We start from the raw sequence: 18,624 nt of genomic DNA on the forward strand, positions 1-18,624 counted from the left end.
TGATGGTGGCCTCATAGAAGGAATTTGGGAGTGTTCCTCCCTCTGCTATATTTTGGAAGAGCTTGAGAAGGACAGGTGTTAGCTCTTCTCTAAACGTTTGATAGAATTCACCTGTGAAGCCATCTGGTCCTGGGCTTTTGTTTGTTGGAAGATTTTTAATCACAGTTTCAATTTCAATGCTTGTGATTGGTCTGTTCATATTTTCTATTTCTTCCTGATTCAGTCTTGGCAGGTTGTGCATTTCTAAGAATTTGTCCATTTCTTCCAGATTGTCCATTTTATTGGCATAGAGTTGCTTGTAGTAATCTCTCATGATTTTTTTTATTTCTGCAGTGTCAGTTGTTACTTCTCCTTTTTCATTTCTAATTGTATTGGTTTGAGTCTTCTCCCTTTTTTTCTTGATGAGTCTGGCTAGTGGTTTATCTATTTTGTTTATCTTCTCAAAGAACCAGCTTTTAGTTTTATTGATCTTTGCTATTGTTTCCTTCATTTCTTTTTCATTTATTTCTGATCTGACTTTTATGATTTCTTTCCTTCTGCTAGCTTTGGGGTTTTTTTGTTCTTCTTTCTCTAATTGCTTGAGGTGCAAGGTTAGGTTGTTTATTCGAGATGTTTCCTGCTTCTTAAGGTGGGCTTGTATTGCTATAAACTTCCCCCTTAGAACTGCTTTTGCTGCATCCCATAGGTTTTGGGTTGTTGTGTCTCCACTATCATTTGTTTCTAGGTATTTTTTAATTTCCTCTTTGATTTCTTCAGTGATCACTTCATTATTAAGTAGTGTATTGTTTAGCCTCCATGTGTTTGTATTTTTTACAGATCTTTTCCTGTAATTGATATCTAGTCTCATGACGTTGTGGTCAGAAAAGATACTTGATACAATTTCAATTTTCTTAAATTTACCAAGGCTTGATTTGTGACCCAAGATATGATCTATCCTGGAGAATGTTCCATGAGCACTTGAGAAAAATGTGTATTCTGTTGTTTTTGGATGGAGTGTCCTATAAATATCAATTAAGTCCATCTTGTTTAATGTATCATTTAAAGCTTGTGTTTCCTTATTTATTTTCATTTTGGATGATCTGTCCATGGGTGAAAGTGGGGTGTTAAAGTCCCCTACTATGAATGTGTTACTGTCGATCTCCCCTTTTATGGCTGTTAGTATTTGCCTTATGTATTGAGGTGCTCCTATGTTGGGTGCATAAATATTTACAATTGTTATATCTTCTTCTTGGATCAATCCCTTGATCATTATGTAGTGTCCTTCTTTGTCTCTTTTAATAGTCCTTATTTTAAAGTCTATTTTGTCTGATATGAGAATTGCTACTCCAGCTTTCTTTTGGTTTCCATTTGCATGGAATATCTTTTTCCATCCCCTTACTTTCAGTCTGTATGTGTCTCTAGGTCTGAAGTGGGTCTCTTGTAGACAGCATATATAAGGGTCTTGTTTTTGTATCCATTCAGCCAATCTGTGTCTTTTGGTGGGAGCATTTAGTCCATTTACATTTAAGGTAATTATCAATATGTATGTTCCTATTCCCATTTTCTAAATTGTTTTGGGTTCATTATTATAGGTCTTTTTCTTCTCTTGTGTTTCTTGCCTAGAGAAGTTCCTTTAGCATTTGTTGTAAAGCTGGTTTGGTGGTGCTGAACTCTCTCAGCTTTTGCTTGTCTGTAAAGTTTTAATTTCTCCATCAAATCTGAATGAGATCCTTGCTGGGTAGAGTAGTCTTGGTTGCAGGTTTTTCTCCTTCATCACTTTCAGTATGTCCTGCCACTCCCTTCTGGCTTGTAGGGTTTCTGCTGAGAGATCAGCTGTTAACCTTATGGGGATTCCCTTGTGTGTTATTTGTTGTTTTTCCCTTGCTGCTTTTAATATGCTTTCTTTGTATTTAATTTTTGATAGTTTGATTAATATGTGTCTTGGCGTATTTCTCCTTGGATTTATCCTGTATGGGACTCTCTGTGCTTCCTGGACTTGATTAACTATTTCCTTTCCCATATTAGGGAAGTTTTCAACTATAATCTCTTCAAATATTTTCTCAGTCCCTTTCTTTTTCTCTTCTTCTTCTGCAACCCCTATAATTCAAATGTTGGTGCATTTAATGTTGTCCCAGAGGTCTCTGAGACTGTCCTCAGTTCTTTTCATTCTTTTTTCTGCTCTGCAGTAGTTATTTCCACTACTTTATCTTCCAGGTCACTTATCCGTTCTTCTGCCTCAGTTATTCTGCTATTGATCCCATCTAGAGTATTTTTAATTTCATTTATTGCGTTGTTCATCGTTGCTTGTTTCATCTTTATTTCTTCTAGGTCCTTGTTAACTGTTTCTTGCATTTTGTCCATTCTACTTCCAAGATTTCGGATCATCCTTACTATCATTATTCTGAATTCTTTTTCAGGTAGGCTGCCTATTTCCTCTTCATTTGTTAGGTCTGGTGGGTTTTTATCTTGCTCCTTCATCTGCTGTGTGTTTTTCTGTCTTCTCAGTTTGCTTATCTTACTGTGTTTGGAGTCTCCTTTTTGCAGGCTGCAGGTTCGTAGTTCCCGTTGTTTTTGATGTCTGTCTCCAGTGGCTAAGGTTGTTTCAGTGGGTTGTGTAGGCTTCCTGGTGGAGGGGACTAGTGCCTGTGTTGTGGTGGATGAGGCTGGATCTTGTCTCTCTAGTGGGCAGGTTCACGTCATGTGGTGTGTTTTGGGGTGTCTGTGGCCTTATTATGATTTTAGGCTGCCTCTCTGCTAATGGGTGGGGTTTTGTTCCTGTTTTGCTGTTTGGTATAGGTTGTCCAGCACTGTGGCTTGCTGGTCGTTGAGTGAAGCTGGGTGCTGGTGTTAAGATGGAGGTCTCTGGGAGATTTCCGCCGTTTAATATTATGTGGAGCTGGGAGCTCTCTTGTTGACCAGTGACCTGAAGTTGGCTCTCCTACCTCAGAGGCAGAGCCCTGACTCCTGGCTGGAGCACCAAGAGCCTTTCATCCACACAGCTCAGAATAAAAGGGAGAAAAAGTAGAGAGAATTAGTAGAAGTATGAGGAAAGAAAGAAGGAAAGGAGAAAAGAAAGAAAGGAAGAAAGAAGCAAAGAAGGAAATAAAGGAGAGAGGGAGGGAGGGAGGGAGGAAGGAAGGAAGGAGGGAAAGAAGGAAAAAAGACAGAAAGAAGATACAGTAAAAATAAAATAAAGTATAATATAGTTATTGAATTAAAAAATATTTAGAAAAAAAAAAGGGACGGATAGAACCTTAGGACAAATGTTGGAAGCAAACTATACAGAGAAAATGTTACACAGAAGCATACACATACACCCTCACAAAAAGAGGTAAAGGGGGAAAAATCATAAATCTTGCTCTCAGAGACCACCTCCTCAATTTGGGGTGATTCGTTGTCTAAAGGAGGGAAGGAAAGAAAGAACGAAGGTAAAGTATAATAAAGTTATTGCAATTAAAATTAATTATTAAGAAAAAAATTTTTTTAAAAAAACCATGGACGGATAGAGCCCTAGGACAAATGGTGGAAGCAAGACTATACAGACAAGATCTCACACAGAAGCATACACGTACTCATTCACAAAAAGTGGAAAAGGGAAAAAAATCATAGAGCTCGCTCCTAAAGTCCACCTCTTCAATTTGGGATCATTCCTTGTCTATTTAGGTATTCCACAGATGCAGGGTATATCAAGTTGATTGTGGAGCTTTAATCCGCTGCTTCTGAGGCTGTTGGGAGAGATTTCCCTTTCTCTTCTTTGTTCTCACAGCTCACAGGAGCTCAGCTCTGGATTTGGCCTGCCTCTGCGTGTAGGTCGCTGGAGGGCGTCTGTTTTTTGCTCAGACAGGACGGGGTTAAAGGAGCCGCTGATTCGGGGGCTCTGGCTCACTCAGGCCGGGGGTGGGGGGGGCAGGGAGGGGCACTGCGTGCGGGGCGGGCCTGCGGCGGCAGAGGCCGCCGTGACGTTGCACCAGCCTGAGGCCCGCCGTGCGTTCTCCCGGGGAAGTTGTCCCTGGATCCCAGGAACCTGGCAGTGGCGGGCCGCACAGGCTCCGCGGAAGAGGGGTGTGGAGAGTGACCTGTGCTCGCACACAGGTCCCTTGGTGGCGGCAGCAGCAGCCTTAGCGTCTCCCGCCCGTCTCTGGGGTTCGCGCTTTTAGCCGCGGCTCGCGACCGTCTCTGGAGCTCCTTTAAGCAGCGCTCTTAAACCCCTCTCCTCGCGCACCAGGAAACAAAGAGGGAAGAAAAAGTCTCTTGCCTCTTCGGCAGGTGCAGACTTTTCCCCGAACTCCCTCCCGGCTAGTCGTGGTGCACTAACCCCTTCAGGCTATGTTCAAGCCGCCAACCCCAGTCCTCTCCCTGCGCTCCGTCCAAAACCGAAACCCGAACCTCAGCTCGCAGCCCCGCCCGCCCCGGCGGGTGAGCAGACAAGCCTCTCGGGCTGGTGAGTGCCGGTCGGCACTGATCCTCTGTGCGGGAATCTCCCCGCTTTGCCCTCCGCACCCGTCGCTGTGCACTTCTCCGCGGTGCCGAAGCTGCCCCCTCCGCCTCCCGCAGTCTCCGCCCGCGAAGGGGCTTCCTAGTGTGTGGAAACTTTTCCTCCTTCACAGCTCCCTCCCACTGGTGCGGTCCCTTCCCTATTCTTTTGTCTCTGTTTTTTCTTTTGCCCTACCCAGGTATGTGGGGAGTTTCTTGCCTTTTGGGAGGTCTGAGATCTTCTGCCAGCCTTCAGTAGGTGTTCTGTAGGAGTTGTTCCACGTGTAGATGTATTTCTGGTGTATCCGTGGGGAGGAAGGCGATCTCCGTGTCTTACTCTTCCGCCATCTTCAAGCCGTCCTCCTGAGTTGTCCCTTAATAGCTTTCATCAAGATAGTGATGTGACAGGACGGTGCATACTACCAAGGTGATAGTGATTGATTGGGTTGTTGGGGAGACTTTGCCCAAGAGTGGTCCAGTTTTCACGTTTTGACAAATTACTCCATGTGTATAAGAGACTTTCCTGTTCAGGCACCATTCACTTGCTACAATTTTCAAAAGCTATAATTTTTACATTCCAAATCCTTGCCACTAGGGGTTTAGTTTCTTAAGCAGCCTTAAAAATTAAGTCCCATAACACATTTTAGGTATGTTTTGAATTTTAATTTTTCTTCTCCATTTATTCTGTTTACCAGTCACTTGCATGGTACTCGGGTATGACCTAGTCGGCTGGCAGCTTATTTTAGTGAAATTAAGATGTAAAACATGGTGGAATTATTTCATGGCATTAAAAACAGTTTTCTGCAGTCTGGTTACTATTTTGAGGCATGCATTTATCAAAGCCTGAAACCATTTGGAATGCACAGGTTGCAAGAATTTTCTTTGTGTACACCCTCTGTGTTAACTGGTAACCTACAACTTGAGGGAACAAAACAAGATGTACTTTACTGAGATGATGGATAGTGAACAATGAATGAGCCAACAAGTTGAGGGAGTCTTAGGACAAGGTCCAGGAGAGTCGGGGCTATTAGATGCTGGCTTTATTTCCAACAGCCCAGTATTGCCATGTGATACGACAGCAAGAGAGAAACGGAAACTGGGCCAGAGGATTAGAGAACAGGGAGGATATAGTCTTAATAGGATTTTATTAGGCTCTAAGTAGAGGTTGTCTGAGGTAGTCTGACCCAAAATGAATTCCCCCCACTGCTATTAGTTATAGTTGAGGGCACACGGTTCCCGTCTCTTCAGGTTTTCCCAATATTTGAAGAGTCTTCACCCTTAGATGGAATTTTACTTGATAAGCACATTTATTTACAGTAATAGACTCTTTATGTATTTAATAGCAGCCAATTCAGAGCCTTCCGAAGTGCATTCTAAAACAATGAGTTTTTCTACTGGCAGTTGCTCAGGAAAAAAACAAACCAAACACAAATTATATTTGAGATGGTTGATTTCTGTGCTTTAGGTTCCTTAAGTGAAATATGCATTAATCGTGAAAGAATACAGGTAGAATCCTGTCTACAACTAGAATTCTTTCAAAGATTTTTGTACCATGGCCATTATCCTCCTTTAATGATTATCTGATTACCCCTCCCCAATTAGTGTAACAGTTGCAAAAGAGTATGTAAAATGATGACTTTTGAGCTGGGAGAGACCTAAGAAATAATCATTTAGTCCTAAGTACTCCCCAAAGCGAGGTTCCAAACCAAGAGTCTCCTGCTGGTTAGAGCTGGAGCTAGAGTCCTGGGCCCTGTCTCTCAGTCAAAGCTTACGTCCCTGAGTTTCCATGCTTGGAGAACTGAGCTCAAAACTCTTAGCCCTGGTGCTTTGTTCCCCACTTTAAATCCACCTATCCTCTCTGACTGTCTCCAGAAACCAACCAGAGGAATATCAGGAGGGAAGGAGAAGGAGAGGTAGGAAGGGAGCCTTTCCATCCAGTTCAAGATTTGGTGACTCACTATGAAAAGACTCGGCCGTGCTTCTCTTTTTTCTCTAGGCCTCTCCTAACTGTGCTCTTGACCTCGCCTTTCTCCTCCTCTTGCCCCATCAAAATCCCCCCCCCTTTTTTTTTCTTCAGTATCTTCAAATTCTCCATGTTCGTCGATTCCTTCTCATTAGACCTACAAATATGATCACCTTTCCCTTAATAAAAATGTTCCCTTGGCTGTGTCTCCCTTAAGGTGGCCATCCACTTCTTTCCCTTCAGGATTTTTTTATAGTCCATTATTAGAGGATATTATATTTAAATATGTAAAAGAATTGAAGGATGGTATGAAATAATATATAATTAAATGCCAAAACGTATACATTATAAGTCCAGCCTGATAGTGAAAGAGAGCTATATTAAAATATAGTCATTGGTAGTTCAGGAAAAAATGTGATTTTGACCCATTTACAGCTCTCCTAGGTATTGTAGTTTTTGAGAGGGTCTGAAATTAGATAAGATGTCTGTCTGGGAGGGAGGTAGAAGGAATTTTTACATTGGAAAGAGGTAGGATCTAGATGACTGGAATCTAGGCTTTTATGATTATATGGTACATTTTATAATTCTGTGATATGGAAGCATATGCTTGTGCTTTTTTCATAGTCAAATAAAAGATACCATACACTTTCAAAAAAGGGCAAATAAAAATATAGGTAATTCTTATGTCAGTTATCTCTGTCTTCGACAATATTTAATAGAATTTTCCTCTCCTTATTGATGGAAAATATTTTTATATATAATATTAATGAGATATATAAATGTGACCACTCAGTAATGTCTTTGGAAATAATATAGTCGGTTCTGTCTTTGAAGTATAGAAACTGTGCTAATATCTCAGCGTACGTTCATATGTACATACATAATACATACATGTACTTTGATAGCTCATCTCTCCCCCTCAAGACCAAAAACCTCAACAACCGTACCACAATACCACATGCAACCACTGTGGGAAGAGTCCTTTGGGTATTTTTTGTTGGTGGTGGTTTGTTTGAAGAAAGGAAAAAAACCACTTGTTAGGGGCTAAACAATTTCTAGAGCTTTCTCTCAGGTATGAAATTCGAGTTGATGTGCATGTGTGTATTTATGGCAAGAACAGGCTGCATGTGTGCCAAGAGCAGCAAGCTTTACCCTAACCATTCCCGACTTCAGATGCCTTAGGCTGAAGAGAGCAGAGGGCAAGAAGCGGTGACATCCAGCGATGCCACGTGCCATAAGCACACGATCTAGCGCCTGCAGCCTCTCCTACCTGCTCACAGCCTTTTGCTTAGTATTGTCCTTCTGTTTTCTTCATTTGGGATTTTTAGCTGTTGTCTGAGAGTTAAGTAAATGCTTGGAATTGGAAAAAGGAAAGGCTGATAACAGGAAAATGCAGAAATATGTTGAAAACCTTGGTGCTTGAGGAAATGGGTCCTTAAACATCGCTCGTGAATATGGCGCCATCTCTTTCGTTTTCACACTGCCCTGGGGACATGCCAGTGCTTTACCACTTTAACCTGGGAACGAGAGAGAGAGTGGCTTCTGGGTGCTGAGGTGGTGTTTTCTTTGACAGGGTCTCCTGCAATAGCTTTTCGCTTCCCAAACGTGGCTTGCTGGACTTGCCTCCCCCTCTGCTTTCTCTCCCAGGTTCTCTCAATGTTGTGGTTTCTACATTCATGGCATATTTAGATTTTTCAGGCATCTGCCTCAAGAGTATGATTGGATAAGCATCAACCGAGATGTACTTTTCTCAGAGAAGATACAGATTCCTTAAGGGACTAGGGCTAGGGATTATAGCCAGGAGCAAGGAGAATACAGTTTCTAGAAAGAACACTGGACTAGGAGTCCAGAGACATTTCTGTCTCCATCAAAACTGACTTGTAAGTTTTTGGCCTCGGCTAAGAAATTTATCCTGTCTGTACTGCGGTCTCACTGTCTGAAAAGACTGCATGTGAAGTCCCTTTGAGAACTAATGTGAAGGGTCTTAGAGAGCATCTGTCTATTTTTGATTTAGAGGCAATTGGCATGATTTATGTTCCCTTCATACCTTCGAAGAAGAATCTGAGAATCCCAGAGCTGGAAGGCATCTCAGAGAGTCTTCTACTTTTTCAACCTCTGGGATAAACCCAACAAACACTTTGATTTTCTTCGTTATTATCATTACACCATCTGAATAAGAGACCTTGACATTTTCAAAGAAATGTAGTGTTTAGGACAACAAGGAAGTTGAATCAGAACTTGTTTTATCTCTTATCACTTAAAACAGGGTTGCACAATGAGATACCATCTAGAAGGGCTAGCCTGCGAACCAAAGTGAGGTCAAGAGAGTGGCGGGAGGATCACAGGCAGTGTGTGTGTGTGTGTGTGTGTGTGTGTGTGTGACTGGGAACACATACTCTGCGTGCATGGGCAGACACTCCTGATTTTTAAAACACCAGTTCAGCGCAGTGTAACGTGTCTCAGTGGCAAAGGGCCATGTTGGTAATGGACAATGTCTTATTGAAAACAACACATTTGGGCTTCCCTGGTGGCACAGTGGTTAAGAATCCCCCTGCCAATGCAGGGGACATGGGTTCGAGCCCTGGTCCAGAAAGATCCCACATGCCGCAGAGCAACGAAGCCCATGCGCCACAACTACTGAGCCTGTGCTCTAGAGCCCGTGCTCCGCAATGAGAGGAACCGCCGCAATGAGAAGCCCGTGCACCGCAAAGAAGAGTAGCCCCTGCTTGCCGCAACTAGAGAAAGCCTGTGTGCAGCAACGAAGACCCAACACAGCCATAAATAAATAAATAAATTTATTTTTTAAAAAAAGAAAACAACACATTTGTATTATTAAGAATTATATGTTGGGGAATTCACCAATTTACATAATAAAACATAGTCATGAAAGATACATGTAAACTGTTTCACTTACAATATCTATGCAGTCCTCATTCTAACAGGCTTCCCTCTTTCCACACACCTTAATCCCCCATCATTCTCCTTAAGAAATGTTTCTTTCCCCAAAATTATTATTACATGTTTTCTTTTCTCATGTACTAAAATTTATTATAAAGATCTTTTAATGTTGATTAGTAAGTCTTCTACGCCAACAGAAGTACTTGTTTTGAATATTCCTTTAACTATTTTCCAGTGTTTAATTCCTCTTCCCACAAAGAACTTGATCAATAAGTCTAACCTGAATCATCACCTGAAGTCCCCTCTCTCACATTTTATTGTTTATAGAAGGAATAGTTGATCAGTGTTCTCCTTGTAATACCCTTCATGTTAGTTACTCAGTTGAAAATATAGCCTCTTTTTTTTTTTTTTTTAATCTTTTGGTACTACAAGTCTGGAAATTTTATCATGGACTTTGTTTTCCAGTGCTCTGGTAATTATAATGTAATTACTTTTCTCTGAACTCTCTCTAGTCTGTACACTAAACAAATAACGTTTTGAACTGTTCCCAGTCCTTTTTTGGGCTGATGAATCTAAGATAATAATACCAGTATCTTAGTGCTTTTGTCAGAGAGTTAGCACCACACAACTGGATCACATTGCCTGTATACTCTGTGACCTCAGTATCTTTTTTTCTCCCCACTGGCCCTGTTGGGTCAGGCTTTCTTCATATTTTGTCCACATAACTCATTTTTCATCGATAAGTACGCCGCTGCCTTGTCCTCACACCAAGTAAGCACTGTCTTGTTTTTGATGGATCATTTCTGTATGATTTGTCAAGGTTACTTGGAATTCTCTTATTTTTCAGGAAAGCTGGAAACCTTAACTTAGGTTGTAGCCACGAAATGACTGAGAATGTTTTCAATTCCATTATGACAGTCATTGATTAAAATAATTGGTATTATTGGACCCAGGAGTCTGGGTGCCGTGTTATAACTCCCCTAAGTTACATCAAGCCATTTATTTCAATCACTATTGACTAACGATTTTCCTGTTTCTGGGTGTTTCTACATACCACTAACATTGCTATCATAGTTTATTGCTTCTGGAAACTAGATTTGAGTGATATAGAATAATAATCTAGGGGGTTGTGGTTGGTGATAGTGGAGAGAATAAATCCAATAATTGTTTAATTTATTCATGTAGCTTTGGTAGCATCATTATTTTATATAGTAGCAAAGTGAGAGAAAACAGAAGAAAGGCTTTAGGTTGAGTATAAATGTCTATTTTGTTGATATTTTGCTCAGTGTTAGACTTTGAGAATGTCTGTGTTTTGATTTTAACTTAAATCAGTGTCCTATTTAATATATGAATGTAATGGGATGCATTTTTTGTTATTGTCATTACAGGTTTCGAAGGTGACAATGAAATGTGAAGAAGTTACATTTCTACTGTGATACTTGAAAGTTAGTGACTGCTTACCAAATTTTCATGAAAATTAAATATGACTTAGAAGCATTTGGTTTTTGAAGGCTTATGATGTCATCGGTTGCGACAGAAGGCAAACTCCGGCAGGCTGTGAGCTTGCAGGGAGTTGACCCAGAAACATGCATGATTGTATTTAAAAACCACTGGGCACAGGTAATGTATGAGTTCCACCTTCTCTGCTGGTTAGGTAGCCCTAGAGGCCTCTATTGCACTGAACCAGGGTTCCCAACCTGTGTGACAGGTGGGCTTCCAGAAAACATAGGGAGGAAACCCTTTCAGGTAGGAAGAAAAGCAAATTTCTCTGCTTGCATTCCTAGAATAGGTAGTTGGTTAAAACCTTGGTTTTCACGAAAGCAATTAGGGGACATGCATGTTCCTCAGATATTTTTATAAGAGTAGCAGTTGGCCTTCAAGTGACTTGTCCTTCACTTTGCAATACCCTTGACCATGAGTACATCCTCTTTCTTTCCCTCCTCCTTGCTGATTTCCATTCAGTCCTTAAACGCTACCAATACTAAAATACATATTTATTAAATATTTGCCAAGTGTTGTGCCAAATACATCAAATACCTTACATTTAATCTTCTCCGCAAACCAGTAAGGCAGTTGGTTTTAGGTTCCTCATTTTACAGATGAGGGAATGGAAAATTATAGAGGTTAAATAGCTTGCTTGAGATTATACGACTAGTGAGTTTCCAATCAAGTACTGAGACCTTGGTCCCATGACTCCAAGACCAGCGTATTTGACCTCTGTGCTCTAGCATTTTTCAGGCTGGTGGTCCCTATTCATTTAAAGAAAGAAGGTGCCTGGAAGTATCTGAATTCATTACAAAGCTGATTATAAAAGTTTTTTTGATTATTCATTTTGACTTCTCTGTGACTCTTCTCTGATCTGCTTGTATGGATAATTAAGTGTTGAATGGTCAGGAAACTTACCAGCTCGCCCCTTTCCTCAGGGAGTTTACAAGTAGTAAAATAAATAAAATTGGCATTCTTTACTACTTGTACAGCATTACACTCCCCAGGTGAGCTGGTAAGTGGCTATTTATGTGACAGTTTTTTAATGACTACCCAGTTCCTTCCTGTGGCCGGAAACAGCCCATGGGTTAAAGCACTGAGCCTGTAAATCACAGCAATTATAAGGGGACACAGTTTAGATCAAAAACAAAATCAGTTCTGCTTCTGGGTCATTTACACTTTGTGGCTTCTTGTCAGTATCCAGTGTAAAGCTTCCAAGATTTTCTTATGCATTTCCCCTTCTCTGACTTTTTACTGTTATAGTCTTCATGGGTTTGCTCTGGATATTAAGGGCACATCTGCTTTAGCAATGGGAAGAAAGTAATTCAGGAATTTTCCAGATAATTAGAGTAATTACCTTTGGCATTGTACTTTAGTGCTGACGCATACCACCCTCTGTTTAATGCAGAAAAATATTGAGTTGAGGGTAAGGATTACTTTGTCAGAGGGATTGGGGTTTAGTTTATTAAACACTTCCTTTCGTCAAGGGGGTACACTCTTGGTCTCATTATCGTTTCAGCCATTTCTTTAACTTTGGCCAAGTTTCTTACCCCTTTAGTCTTAATTTTTCCTTTTAAATAAATCTGGAAAATGCCCTCAGTCTCTCTCTAGTTCCAAAGGCTCTTGAGGGCCTTACTGTTACCTTTATGAATAAAAATACTGGTTGAAGAAATTCATGTCGATGTCAATGTGATTACAGTCGTCCCTTGGTATCTGTGAGTGATGGGTTCCAGGACACCAGCAGATACCAGAATCTGTGGATGCTCAAGTCCCTTATATAAAATGATATTTCCATATAACCTACACACATCTGCACATCCTCCAAATCATCTCTAGATTACTTATAATATCTAATACAGGGTAAATACTATGTGAATAGTGTAAATACGATGTAAGTGCTATGTAAATAGTTGCCAGTGTGCAGCAAATTCAAGTTGTGCCCTTTGGAACTTTTTGAAATTTTTTTCCAAATATTTTCGATCCATGATTGGTTGAATCTGCAGGTGCAGAACCCGCGGATACGCAGGACCGACTGTATTGTTAAATGGAGATTTACTGAGCCCAAACTTCAACTACCTCACTGTGGGCGTCACAGGTGGGACATAGAAATGTATAAGCCTTCCTTTGGGCTTTTAAGGAATGTATAAGCTAGTTTGGATGACAACGGGAGATACATTATTATAAAATGAATAATATTGATCACAGGAATTAAGTCAAGGGAAGGGACTGTTACAGATGGAAATGGCCTGTGAAATCCAGGAAGTGAGATTTTGTTAGCTTGACTGTGGGAAGAGAAGGATTTGATGACAGAAAGGAAAAGAACATTTTAGAGAAGGGATATTAGGAACAAATGCTCAGCTTTGCCTTTTTTGGATGGTTAGAAATAAAAAAGGTGAGGAAGTCAGGGCAAGGCAAAGCTGTGGGGCTAAGTTTGAGGTAAGGAGTGAGACTTTCAGCTGATAGAAATAAGGGCTACTTATTGCTCTTGGAGTTTCATGCATTAGCGCTTTTGGAGTTTCATGCATTAGCGCTTTGCTGTGAGTTGTTCAGGCTGGGGGCGGATGAAGAGCAGTTGCAGAGGACTGGGAAATGAGCTGCAATCTGACACAAACTTCTGTGACTAGTGTGACGTAGCCCCCGGGTTCCCCTGAGGCAACCCAAGAAAACTGTAAGGCTGGTAGGAAGTGTGTAGACAGAACTGGGCGACAACATTCTATTTACCAAAATGTTCCATTAGCTGGCAAGTACCATGCTTTTTCAGATGTGAAGTGAGGGAAAATGAAGGCAACAAAAGTCAGTGGTGTCCAGAGTGCTTCTGTTTGTTAGGACACTTCAGTACAAATTCAGCATAATTAACATATATTCGGCAGGTTCTGTTCTACTGTTCACTAGGAGCTTCTACTTCAGACCTTGAGTGGTGGTCAAGGATACCCGCTTACCCACCTACACTTTGCAGTCTGTCAGGGACAGCTGGTTATACAGCCATCCATCATCCGAGGCACCATCTGAGGCAGTCCGAGATTCAGGGGGGGTCGCCAGGGGAGAGACCTTGAGTGACCCAGTGGTGCACTTGAGTTTCCAAACCGGTCCCTGGGTCCAGTGCTCTCATGTTATCCTCAGAATAGTTCTGTAGTGGACATACAGGAATAGTTAACATTGGAGAATCCAGGCTCTAGGAAGTAGCCTCTGGCCTGTACATCCTCTTGTCTTCTGAGGTGCCATCTTGTGCTGTAGTAGACAGAGCAACGAACCTAAAACCCAGATTCTGTCTGGGGCATTCCTGTAGTTGGACATTTCAGTGGCATCTGGCCACCTACAGGCCAGGATGGCAGATAGGGCTCTTTATGTCGTGGCCTCTTTCACTCCTTGCCTCTCATTTAGTCTCCAGAAATGCAAAATTATTTGGAGTTCCTAGCCACCCCCTCTCCTGGCAGCGCACCTCGTGCTGTTTCATGCCTCTCTGCCTTAGGCACTTCCTCTTCTTTCTGCCTAGAACATCCCTCCACCTGGTTAATGCAACTTTAGAAGAACTAGGAGACTTGGAAAACATATACTAATATTAAAACATTTGCTATAAATTGCTACCAGTAAGAACCTTAGACTTGCATGCAGTGATCTTAAGAGGAGGGGGTCGGGGAGAGAAAGAGAATGTTTAATTTTTTTTTTTTTTTTTTTTTTTGCGGTACGCGGGCCTCTCACTGTTGTGGCCTCTCCCGTTGCGGAGCACAGGCTCCAGACGCGCAGGCTCAGCGGCCATGGCTCACGGGCCCAGCCGCTCTGCGGCATGTGGGATCTTCCCGGACCGGGGCACGAACCCATGTCCCCTGCATCGGCAGGCGGACTCTCAACCACTGCGCCACCAGGGAAGCGCCAAGAATGTTTAATTTTTATAGTAGTCTATAAGAACGGTTTATAGTCTAGTAGACTGTTGTTTTTATCTCTTGCCTTTGCTTCTTCTGAATGGAAGAGAGAGCAAGAAGTATTGGTCCATCAGATAACAAACTGCCCAAGTATATCGCCATGTGAACTAACCCGCCACCACACACACACTAGGTATTCTTTTGTTGTTGTTGCTTTTTGTTTGTTTGTTTGTTTTAGCTGTGTTGGGTCTTCATTGCTGCGCATGGGCTTTCACTGCTGCGTTGTGGTGAGCAGGGGCTACTCTTCATTGCGGTGTGCAGGCTTCTCATTGCAGTGGCTTCTCTTGTTGTGGAGCACGGGCTCTAGGCGCACGGGCTCTAGTAGCTGCAGCACACGGGCTCGGTAGTTGTGACACACGGGCTCTAGAGCGCAGGCTCAGTTGTGGCGCATAGGCTTAGTTGCTCCACGGCATGTGGGATCCTCCTGGACCAGGGACCAAACCCGTGTCCCCTGAATTGGCAGGTGGATTCTTAACCACTGCGCCACCAGGGAAGTCCCACACTAGGTATCCTTAATGGCACATTTTTACTTCGTGAAACTTCACGGCCCTTGCTCTATTCATTCTCTATCCTCTCCTTTCACATACCGAATCAGTATTAGTTATGTACTAAATGGTGTCTGCTCTTAAAGCCAGGAGAACAGAGGTGAAAAAAAATCAATTGGAAATGCACATTTCTGTGTGCTTGTTAATGGCGCAAAGCTTCTCCTTACCCCCCTCAGCCTCCAAATACAAGCTATTGTACAATTTTTTGAGCTAAGAACATTTCAGAGTTCAGATAGAGTAATGGTGATGGATAAAGAAAAGCTAGTGGATTTAGTAGCCTTTTTCTTCTTGGAAGGGGACGGGGATGAGAAAAAACTGAATCATCTGGATTAAGTAAGTCAAATGTCCTCCTACAATAATAAAAAATAGACAATATGTCCTATGTATGGTAACCTGTATAGAGCTCCAAGTAGCCTGACTCCATTAAAAAAGCAAAGGGCACTTATACATGGCTTTGAGATCTGCATTCCAGTCTGTTCCCTGTGACACTCATTCCCTCACTCTCTTCATCTTCACTCTTTTGGTCTGTGCCTTGTCATAGACTAAATGACAGAGAGAAATTACATGAAGTCTTTGAGAGATGAAAAGTTAGAAAATATTACAGAACTCTGATTAACCTTCTCAGTATCTTAGTAAAGTGATGTTTGTTAACATTTAAAAAATGTGTGTCTCTCTTCTCAGCTTTTCAAGTAGCTCTAAACTTCACAGTAGAAAGTAAAGCAGAACAAAAGCTATGCTTCTTTAGAGGGCCAGGGCATGGAGTTGTGCCTCTATTAGACTCTAAAGTGGTTGAATATGTTGAGAAGTCAGAAGCTCTCCCACTGTATGCTCGGTGATAAGTCTGTTTTCACTGTGGTTGGAATTACAGGGTTCTCTGAAATATTATTACATATATCATTACTCTTCAGTCCCTACCCTGATACTGAAATTAAAAAAAAAAATTATATATACCTAACTTAAAGGTTAGGTTACTATGTTATTTTATTGATTGATACTCCTACCATGTTTCTTTGTTAGAGTAATTACTAGACTACTTTGGTCCCAAGGAAGTATGGCATGTATAGTTTCTGCTTTATCAGGTTTAATTCCAGATGTAGACACATCTCTGTAGTTCAGGATTGGAGCTGACATTAACCAAGTTCTGCAAGTACACATATATTATTAGGCTGTTATCTTAATATGAGAAGAAATGACTCCGTAAAGGTCTCCCATGGGAATAGGTGTGTAAGAAATAACCCTAAATCGAAAGACACAGCTGCTAAGTAATAAACAGGAACTGGATGGAAATGTACTTTTGTTGTAGTTAATTTGGTACATTAAGTGGAATTTGGCTTGATCACTAAATCCTGTCCTTCTTCTGTGTGATGGAAAATGTTGCTTAGGAACTTGGTTTTTTTCCACAATGCCACTTTAAATTAGCATTCCAAAGGATTTGGAAGTATGGGTTGTACTCACGTGACTTCCTTGAAGTAACTAGGCTCTAACCAAAGTAGTATAAATAGTCATCTACTAATATATGCATGTGTATAAGAAATAGAATGATAGTCAGATGGAGTCAAAGCTCCATCAGAGAAACACTTGTGTTTATCATGAAGAATAATAATTTTTTAGCTTGAGGTGTGATTCTGTGATTTATGTATATCTTTCATTCTGAAAGCAGTTGAACTTCCTATTTAGAATTTGTGAATATTTGAAATTCAGGCCCATTATCACTGAGTGGTGGGGGGCCATCATTGGAGCTAAGGATGGCAGTAGCTGATATTCCTTAATGAAAGAAATATGCTATTTGTTCATCTTATTGATCTCCAATGATCTTCATATTTATAGGTCAAATGACTTTGAAGTTAGGTTAAAATTTAGCTGTATTGGTCAGATGATAATTTGTATACCATTGTTTCACACTATTGATTTTTTGTGTATTTTTTTCTTTTTCTTTATTTTTTGTGTATTTTTTTCTTTTTAGAGTCACAATATGTGATCTAGGCTCATGATCCATATATATATATATATATATATATATATATACACACACCAGCTTATATATGTTAAAGTTTGTAGATCAACAAATGCCTAGCTGTGATTGGTAAACCATTTACAGTGCTGTATCTGATCTCAGCTGGCTTACATACTTAATGAGCGACTTAATGAGCGTGGGGTTTATCAGGGGTTGATCAGTTTGTTAAATGCTGTTTAGCCTAACGAAGGAAATTGTTTAGTAAAGGAAATATTTGCAAACTGTATTTTCCTACTTGTATCTCTCCAGCCACCATAATTGTGTTTTTTCCCCTTAACTGAATCCCTGAGCCTGAGAGTATATAGCTGAGAAGCAGCCAGAGCTAGGGAATCGGAGGGAAGGTTGAGAGTATAAGATAGAGGGTAATCAGAGGAGTGGGCCAGGCCTGGGGAAGCAGCATGAGATCATGGATCCATAGTAGATCCCAGCAAGCAGAAATCAGGGGCCCAGGAATATTGGACTTCGGTGGGAGTGATGTGAGAAGAGGACCCAAGGGAAAAAATAAGGAAAAATAGAGGTCACATCAGGAATCAGCTTACAGAAACTGAAAGAACTATGACACCACCTGGGCAGCTAACTTGGGACATCATAACAGAGGATCTTTGGCACTTCAATGCCAGTTGTGCTCTAGCCAAGAAGTTTCCTAGGCATTCCCTGTCAAGATGGGAACCAGGCCCAGGGTGTGGGCCCGGAGAGCCCACTTGTAAAAGCAGGTCATGGGTGTGCCTGCCTGGAAGGGAGAGGGAGGTGGCCTGGGAGGGTCCTGACACCTAAGGAGGGAGGTTAAGGACAAGTGGCAACACAGGCATAATCAGCACTTTGCTGAGCGTTGTGTTTTCCATGACTCACAGGCCCTGGTGGTAACACACCCATCTTCTAGGCAGGAAAACCTTTACTCACAGGCAGGAGTGAGTAAAGGGCTGTGTTCCAAATGATCAACAGACCTTCTATCTTGGTGGGTTATTACAGCTCTGTTTTCATGTTTCTCTGCCCATGAACCCGGAAGGCAGAGTAGAAGAGCTTCTATAAAGGGGGGTAGAGAGAGATGCTTCATTTTAAAAGCTGCTGAATAGTTTACATTCTGTATAAAAATCTCAGAATGAAATCTTTTTTAGGTTTTTCATAGCCACCGCCCTCCCCACCCCCACCAAAAGTAGGTCTTTTTGCAGAGGACTGCGTTTGAATAAGTAAGTGAAGATTAATTCATGAGAAAAATGTAGCTTGTGATCATGTAAATAGTTTTGGTCTACATTACATATATATATTTAGATATTTTATAAATATTTACAGGCATGCATATAGTATAAATACCTATGCATATGTAAAAATTTATATTGCTTAGGAATT

General features: G+C 41.3%; 1 protein-coding gene across 4 annotated transcripts in view; it reads left to right on the forward strand.

Annotated features, from left to right (window-relative positions):
• Positions 1-18,624, forward strand: part of FAM160A1 (family with sequence similarity 160 member A1) — a 277,730-nt gene that overhangs the window by 164,528 nt on the left and 94,578 nt on the right. For 3 of the 4 annotated variants that reach the window (XM_029234817.1, XM_029234820.1, XM_029234818.1), the window contains exon 3: positions 10,702-10,933. In XM_029234817.1, coding sequence (XP_029090650.1) covers positions 10,829-10,933 — 105 coding nt within the window. In that variant the 5' untranslated portion in view covers positions 10,702-10,828. The remainder of the gene's footprint in view (positions 1-10,701; positions 10,934-18,624) is intronic. The other variant, XM_029234819.1, reaches the window with a different exon arrangement.

This window comes from Monodon monoceros, unplaced genomic scaffold, assembly GCF_005190385.1.
Source record: "Monodon monoceros isolate NGI ecotype Baffin Bay Population unplaced genomic scaffold, NGI_Narwhal_1 Super_Scaffold_20, whole genome shotgun sequence".
NCBI classification, from domain to species: domain Eukaryota; kingdom Metazoa; phylum Chordata; class Mammalia; order Artiodactyla; family Monodontidae; genus Monodon; species Monodon monoceros.